Source organism: Cicer arietinum, chromosome 3 (genome assembly GCF_000331145.2).
Source record: "Cicer arietinum cultivar CDC Frontier isolate Library 1 chromosome 3, Cicar.CDCFrontier_v2.0, whole genome shotgun sequence".
Lineage (NCBI taxonomy): Eukaryota > Viridiplantae > Streptophyta > Magnoliopsida > Fabales > Fabaceae > Cicer > Cicer arietinum.
The window spans coordinates 75,907,283-75,916,295 of record NC_021162.2 but is presented as its reverse complement, the minus strand read 5'-3'; the positions used below and the strand labels follow the sequence as shown (position 1 = coordinate 75,916,295).

Below are 9,013 nucleotides of genomic sequence, written 5' to 3'. Positions count from 1 at the left end.
GTTTTTAATATTATGCAACAACTTATTTGTAGTAAAAAAAATTTGGAAAAGAAAAGAAATTATCAGATACAAAAGACAAATCACTCAATTATTATTATTCAGTTGCTTTTGCATTGCTAAAGAGATTGAGAATAAAGACAGGGTCCATCCTCACCCAGCCACTACAACATTAAATAGTACTCACTCGGTAACAAAATACTAAAAAAAAGAATGTATCTAAATTTAATTTAGATACACATTTTTTTTATATATTTTATTAGTGGGGAGTATTAAGGAAGTAACTACTAAAGCTCCAATTCAACTCATAAATGCAAATCACAAATTAACTTGTCACACATAAAAAAGTTGAAAAACTAAAATAAAAGCTTGCTAGCTAATTCTTGGAATCCAAGGCTAAAATGGTGCTGAGGTTCATTGGATACATGTATTCGGTGTTGCCTGACATAATCTGCTGAACGATGATGCTGTTAGCCCTTTCTGAAGGATGGAATGGATCCCAAAATGCATATTGGTCACGATTTGGGCATAAGTTTGATGCGACAGTGCATAGTCCGAGACCATTATAGGGTCCTTGACCACAACATGCTACCTTTGATGTAACAAAACCTGCATACCCAACATATCATGCTCTTTAATATTATACAATCACATGACATATAATAATGAATTATAATAATGAATTACCATATGCTTGGGGGTTATTGACGAAATTAATGCTCATCTGCCTAGTGTTGGCTCCAACAAAGATGTTAGAACCAATTTCACCGTTGAGTTGTTGGATCATTTGAACAAGTTGAGGATTGAACAAAGACGCTGCACGCATTAGTTCTGGCGAGCATTCACCATTTACGCTTCGTTGGGCCAATTCTGCTGGAACACAACCCAATGGACCTGTTCCAGTCACCAACACCCTCCGTGCTCCAAGATCGTATAGCCTCTGATATTATATTAATAATAATCACAATTATTATTGTTACTTTTTGGCGGCCATGATTGTTCCTAAATTAAATGTGCATTTTATACTATTTGACCTAGAAAGTTGAACCCAATCAAGTGATGGATCATGTGATGAAAAAGACGTAAAGACAGCGATAGAATAATTAAATGACTAATTTACCCTCAGAATCTTCTTATACTCAGAGATCAAATACTTGACATAATTTGGTAAAGGGTATTGGCGTGATCTTGCAGAGAAAGGCACTAAATAATAGTTATTCACAAAATCATTGCCTCCCAAAGTGATCAGAACCAATGCTCCGTTCACTAAGCGCCGAGTTCCTTCCGCTCCAATAAGACCACTCACTCTCTGCTGATATTCTTCAAAGTACTCCAATTGTCTATATATTCTTATTATGTTTACCTACAGTAAATATTAATATAATAATTAAACATATCATTTTAAATATAAACGAATCGAAGCGACTATAACTGAATTTGCTGCATCTAGATTTTTACTCACAAATTGAATTCCGGTGTCATTCAGAATTCCGATACCAGCGGAAGCAAAGTTGGCACCAACAAGTAATCTTTGCCCATTAAGTTCAGGACTTAAATAAGGCAATGTTGATTCTGCCCCAAGTTCTCGACCTGCAAAATTAACATTACACAAAATTGAAAACCATGTAACTTCAACATTACTTGTGATTCGCCACATTACTTTTTAGAAATTGATTATAAAAAAAAACGATCTTAACTGATAAAATCAGGGATGTTTAAGCCGTTAGAGAAACGTCCAGTAGGTCTGCGAGTTGGATAATCGATGCCATAAGGCGGAGCATCGGCACGAGCCGTAGTTGCTAAGTAATTGTTATTGCCATTATCAACAAGAGAATCCCCAAACACAAAGAAAGCACGTGGTGCTGCCTCTGTTCCTTTGAAACCGGTAGACATTGCCACCATGAATATGATCACTACATGAATGTAATAAGATTGCAAAACCATAGTGGTAGCCATGGATTTCTAATAAATAAAAAATGTATATCTAAGTGGAAACAAGTGCAAGTAAAAGGTATGAGGAATGAGGAATGGGTGTTATGTAGAGTATGAGTGAGATATTATATAGTATGTGACTATGGAAATACTGATGATGAATTAATGGCCCTGGCAGCAAGAGCTAGTAGATAGGTAGTAGTATTTCATATATTGGAAAGGGAAAATAAAATTAAGATATGTACTATCATGCACACATTACATACATATGCCTGATATAATGTGTTGGAAGATATACATATATATATACATGTAAAGTAACCTTGCAACTACGAACGAAGACGAGTCTAGCGTGTCTCATTAATTCCTCTAGAGATCAGTGCTTGTTTGTGGGAACCAAAAGTAAATTACTATTTCAGACACATCTCTTTTTTAACTGGAATTTTAGTTTTTTCTATTATATCTTTTCACAGTCACTATTAGATTTGACGTAGGAATACACACTCAGTTTCTCCTTTTACTCTTTACCATTCTATCAAATTGGCAACAACAAAAAAAGTTCCTTCTAATTTTCAACCTTCTTCAAATTATAACCAATATATACAAAAATTGATTGATTGAATTTTGAGGTGCAAACATTAATTTTAAGTTCAATTAACAAATATTAAAATTATTAACTTAAATATCATGTATGAGACTTGAACTCGAGAATTCGCAGTTGAATACGAATACGTGAATTTCTAATAATATTTATCATCTTGTCTACATTCAACAACGACAAAAATACTAACTTGTAATATTTTTAAGATTTTTTACATACTAGGCGGTTAATACTAGATGGTTAATTTCAAAGTGTAAAATGTTAATTTCAATTTTTTTAATATTTCCTGACAAATTTGAAAGTTAACAAATTTAGAAAATATTTAAATTAGTATTTATATCTTTAGATTGATCGATGTGAATTAATCTCGTCAAAATTGATTAATTTGAAAATAGTTAAAATTGATTTAGGATGTTCTTGAGAATGTATGAGGTAAAAAAAGAAATCTCTCATATATATATAACGGATGATCTAAATTTATAAACTCTAAAATCATATTATATTTTATATAAGGTCTAATTCAAACCTATAGTATCATTTTTCTGTTATAAACCCTTGTCACACTTTATCTATTTTTTAAGTGAAAGTTGAGTTTTTCTCAATAATAACCACCCGGACATATGTAGTATTACCAATAAATAACTACGGAAATCTTCATTCCACTCTTCTGCAAGCACGGGAGAGTTACCACTCAAATTAGATGAGACATGCACGTTTGTACCTTAAATAATTTCAAAAGTTTGTACACGAATGAATGGATGAAACAATAAATCCTCAAAAATAAAATAAAAAGTGCATTTCTTGTGACATGTAGCTACGAGAGTCAATCCACAGATGGCAAGGCGCCATCCACAAACAGTTTCGTATAGTCGGGGCTATTCAACTAGTCCAAAGAATTTCATATTCACAATAATGAAATTGAGAGCTACCAACAAAATCATAAATCACTTTGAAGATTTACTCATTTTATTGCCTCTACCCAGATTTAAACCCTTGTTCATAGAAATGTGAAATTTTAGATTCTTGATATTCTGTATATCTTTTTCTTTTTAATAAATAAAAAATAAATATATTAAATAAACATTCTAAGTACAAGAAGTAATTAAAACAAGAATAAAAGAAAATTTATAATTTTTCTATCGTATGACAAAAACAATCTAGAAATACTAACTAAAGTACTCAAATTACTAACTAAAGTACTCAAATTAGAAGGAAAAAATTAACTACAAGGGATGTCAATGTATTATAAAGGTTGAGAGCACAATTGATTATACCCATAACAAAATCATTTTATATACAAATTGATCTACCTTTATGCTAGACGTTTAACCTGCTCAATAATAAATTTTGTATTCAAAACATGTGAACAAAAAATTGTCTCATTTATTGATTTCTAAATCGTCCACGTCACCACAAATGAAACTGCATTAATTCATTTGACGCATTACATGACTACATGAAAAAAGGTCATCAAATTGGTTAGTGTGACTGATTGCATTCATAGGAAACACACTCGATAATCTAAACCAATTCAAAAATCATATCACACGGATTCGGAAAGACGACACACAAAGAACAAATGACGGGTTGTTTCAACTTCACCACAACATTGTTGTTCTTCAAAAGAAACGATTCATCGGCGAAACAAATTATCCTTTATAGGCAACCTATTTTGGAACAACCTCCACACAAGTAATGATACTTTTGAATGGACAAAAGGATGTCACACTAGGTCTTGAAATGGAGGAGCGATGACATCCGCGACAAACTCATCTCGCATCACAAAATTTGTCTTCTTTATCGAATACAATCCTCCTTGTATATTATTCAACGACCACTTATCTGCAACATTAACCTAAAAATGAGCATTAGCGAATAAAATCTTACATTGCTCCACTAGTTCCTCCTCCAACAGATAAGACTTTCGAAATATTTTTGTTGAGAATTAAAACTATAAATGAGCAATTTGATCCCCACAACATTTCACGCATTGTTTCCTCACAACCTCCCACTTCGTTTCTTGAACACACACTATATCAGGTTTTTTTTATCTTTTATTAACCCCTGCAATTTTTTTTTCTTGGCAACCTCTACCATGCCTTTAATATTATAACATAACATCTTCATTTTCAACCTTACTACCACCAAAAACTTCCTAACCTCTCAACTCCTAATAAAAGATAAACTAAAAATGAATTTTTTATACTCAATAAACCAAAATAACATAAATATGAATCTTAAAATGAATTTTAAATTTATTATTTTCATAGACTTCTATAAATGACACATAAAGTGTATCTCTAAATTTTGTTACCATTCTGATAATATCTTTATTAATTTTATTTAATAAGAACTAATACTTCTAATGGAAATTATTGTGGGACTACATATCAAAGAAGAAATTTATAGGAACTAGAAACAAAATTTAAAATTTTATAGGGCTTACAAATATATTTAAATTTGTTTTAATAATTATTATTATTTTAATGTAATCTATTTTTGTACTATTCGTACGTTCCAAATATCACTGATATTTTTTACTTCATAATATTATTTTTCACTAGTATTTTATGGGTTAATTACATTGATTTGTTGATTTTATTTAGCTTGTAATGTATTAATTGACCTAATATAAGTATGCTTTTATGTGCTGGTAAAAGAACTATACCCCTACAAAATTACAAGCTAAAAGTATGAATGTGCTATAGTGTGCGTAAGATGTCGAAGGATTGACATAAAAGCAAAGAATCGAGATTTGCCTAGTAGTATATTAATTGATCGAAATGGAACAAACTATACCCCTGCCTTTTAGCATGAATGTGCTTTAGTGTGCATAAGAATTAAGATGTGAAAGAAGGCTTGTCTCCTTTTACTTATGAAGTGGTCAAAATGTTGGGATTTCTATGGCCACTATGAGAAGAAATAGGTTGGACTCAACAATGTTTTGCTTAAATAGGTATGGTCGGTCAAAAAAAATTATGTTTCAAACCTGACCTTTTAGTTACCATCATAGGTGTTTTTTAGATAAATTTTGAGCTTTTAAAAGATCTAGCTTTGCATGTGAGTCTACTTTGTTTGGGTTATTCAAACTGAGTTTTATGTGTAAATTAATTATTTGATGTAAAGCTCTTCTTGAGGTATGTACTCTAACTTTTTAGAAAGTTTTTGACTATTTTTATAGTATATTTTGTACCAAGACATTTTGGTTGGATATATATATTTATTCCTAAATAAGCTTATATGTAGAAGTATTCACGCAGACTAACATGAACATGGTTAAATTATTGAAAATGTCAATATATAGTTATATAATATTAATCACAAATATATAATATTTATCCAAAATAGTAATATTAAAGATTATCATTCTTATATTTAGAGATGGATCTTCTTAGTAGCAGCCAAAGTCATAACCTCTCCAAATTTTATTATCGTATATAGATAGATATATGCACAATAATATTTATATATCATATATATTATGGATTTGAGTCACCTAACCCGAGTAGTTCTTATAGTGAATAAATCAAATGTGAAAATAGTAACTATTTATAATTGATTATATATATATATATAATATTAATCAACGGTTGATATTATTCATTTTATTCTCAAAAGTGAATTCACTTTAAGTAAAATCACATTTATATATTGTATATATTAATTATTTTAGTTAATCCCCTTTGATAAATCGAAGGTTTGAGGTTCAAATACATGGCCCTGCATTTTGTATTTATTTTATTGTAAAAAAATATGATTACTTGACACAAAACGTGAATAGTTTGAATTCGAATCCATGCAATATGAGAAAAAAAAAATTATTTTTTGTTCTTACGTCCATTGAGTGGATGTTACAAAAATCGTTAATTGATAAAAAAAAACGTAGACCAAACGTTTTAAATATGTTTTTTATCCTTGTAAATATAACAGTTTTTCAGTTTTAGTCCTGAAAAATATTTGCTTAAATTTCATCCCACTATCCAAAAACTTTATTTTTTGTCTTTAACGTCAAATGAACATTACAAAAACATGAGTCGACAATTAGAGGAAAACGTGGAATATAAATTTAAATGATTGTTCTAAATAAATTTAACCGAACAATATTTAAATAACAAATAGAAATATTTTATACTTATTTCTAATAAAATAAGTATACAAACTTCAATATGAATACAAATTTAAATAATTATTTTATATAAATTTAATCGAAATAATATTAAAATAACAAATAAAAATAGTTTGTATATATATTTCTAATAAAATAAGTATACAAACTTTAATAAAAATATAAATTTAAATAATTATTGTAAATAAATTTAACCGAAATAATATTTAAATAATAAGATCTATAAAAATATGTGAAATGATCAAATAATTTAATTATTATTTTGTGACGGAAAAGATATTAACTAATAATTATTTTCATTTTCCACCCTCTTTGATTGATCTCAAGATCTATACCCGATGGTGACTAATCTTTATCGAGCTATGAATATGATACCCCTAGTTGAATACGAAGATAAGTCAATTTTTTATTAAAAATTACTATAGATACAAATACAACATATTATTGTTAAAATGAGGGCTTTAATAGTTTCATCTTATTTAGTAAACAAAACTACCTTGTTATTAATAGTCTTGTCTTGTTCTTATAAGGTAAGACTATTAAAGATTATTTGTTTTTAGAATTTTATTTATAAAAAAAACACATTTACATAGAAACTTTGCATATTAAAAATTATTGGCCAACCTTGATCACTTTGTATTGATTATCTGATGGAGACCGGTCATTGCTACTTATCGATTGCATACCCATATCATAGTAATTATTAATAAAAAAAACATACTTTTTTCAATAATTGAAAATAAAAAATTAAGATAGTTTTAGACTTTTTTCACGATGCCTTGTTAATTATTGAGCAATGAGAATGAGATTTTTTCTGATACTCATTGAAACCTAGCGTTGCGCTGACATGCCCCTGACCCCTTTTTCATCTTCCTTTTGCTCCATTGTGTTTTCTTGAGCTTAAAACGTGTTTTATGATCAATTTTTCGTCAAAAATTATCCTTTAAATTATTTCTCCATTCACTTTTATTTAAATAAATAATTTTTATATATATCAAATTTTTTTGTAATTTTTTTATTTTGTCGTCTTAAAGCGACATTTTGATTTTCCATTTTTGTATGGTATTCATTTGGTTCAGATTAATAGAACAGCTTTTATCGAGTGCAATAATTTTGACTTTGACGTCTTCAACGTTATAAATTTAGATATATAGATATTTTATACAATTCACTTTTGTCATATTTATTGGTTTTTATCAAAATTATAGAAACGTTGTCGTCGAATACTATTAACATAGATATCGTAAATTTATTCGTAATTTCATCATTTTAATTTTAACAATTTTAAATTATATTATAAATCTATATAATTTATATCAATTTAAATAAAAAAATATTATTTTTTATAAATAAAAAAAAAATCATACCACTAACATATCAAATATATCACAAAACTCTATTTTTTTCTCTCTGTATACTAGATATTTGGGTTTCTACCAGACTTTTTCCTTAATGATTCCACCGTGAACTTTTTTCGAAAACAATATACGGCACACTATTTTAAAAGTCTAACATCTTATATACTGTTTTAAAATGTATTTATACCTTTTTTAAATCTTCTAATAATTGTATTTATAAATTGGTCCATGCAGAAAAAAAAGAATACCTCAACCCCTGTTTGAGACTATATCACAATGGTAGGCATATAGAAATTAAGACAAAGAGGCACACAGTAAGAGGTGGTCTACGAAAATTGAATGGTGATTATAACTATAAGGACCACATTATTATTATTAATATTATTAAGGTAATGTAAATATGATCACAAGGTAAAAATAACAATATGAGCTGTATATGACTTTATAATACCAACTACTCTACACCTAATAATAATATCCTTGACATCACATAATTCTGCTGGAGAAACGGTTCAACTAACATCCCTCTTCACCATGACCAAGTGTTAATTATTTTCATATATTTATTTTATTGCTTCCTTCCTCTGCTCAATTTTTTTTCAATTCAACCAACTTTTCATGCTATTCAATTTATTCAAAAAGCAAATTGTGTTGTAAATTTGAATCAAATCTCACACAACTTCTGGCCTCAACCCTGTAACTAGCTGCTTCCTCCTCAATCTATCTAGTATGAAATAGATTGATAAAATAGATGGATGACATTATTTCTTATAGATTGATAAAATATTATTTTATAGAGCATATAAAAGAGATACCGTATAAACTGTACTCAACCATTTGCCTTACTTGTACTCTATCTATATTATTAAACCTTGTTTATCGTTGACTTGAATTACTATAATTAAAAACATCTTATTAGCATTAAATTTTATTCTTTTAATGGGAAGACTTAGTTTATATTTTCATTATAATATTATTGTTTGATAATAATAAAAATAT

The 9,013-nt window shown here is 28.5% G+C and overlaps 1 protein-coding gene across 1 annotated transcript; it reads right to left on the bottom strand.

The window, feature by feature from the left end:
• Positions 1-67: 67 nt before the first annotated feature.
• Positions 68-2,208, bottom strand: LOC101492179 (GDSL esterase/lipase At5g33370). The gene is made up of 5 exons (XM_004494703.4): positions 1,695-2,208; positions 1,460-1,587; positions 1,118-1,360; positions 685-937; positions 68-606 (listed from the first exon to the last, which is right to left on the bottom strand). Exons 1-5 carry the CDS (start codon positions 1,951-1,953, stop codon positions 374-376), a joined length of 1,116 nt encoding a protein of 371 aa, XP_004494760.1. The 5' UTR covers positions 1,954-2,208; the 3' UTR covers positions 68-373.
• Positions 2,209-9,013: the final 6,805 nt, after the last annotated feature.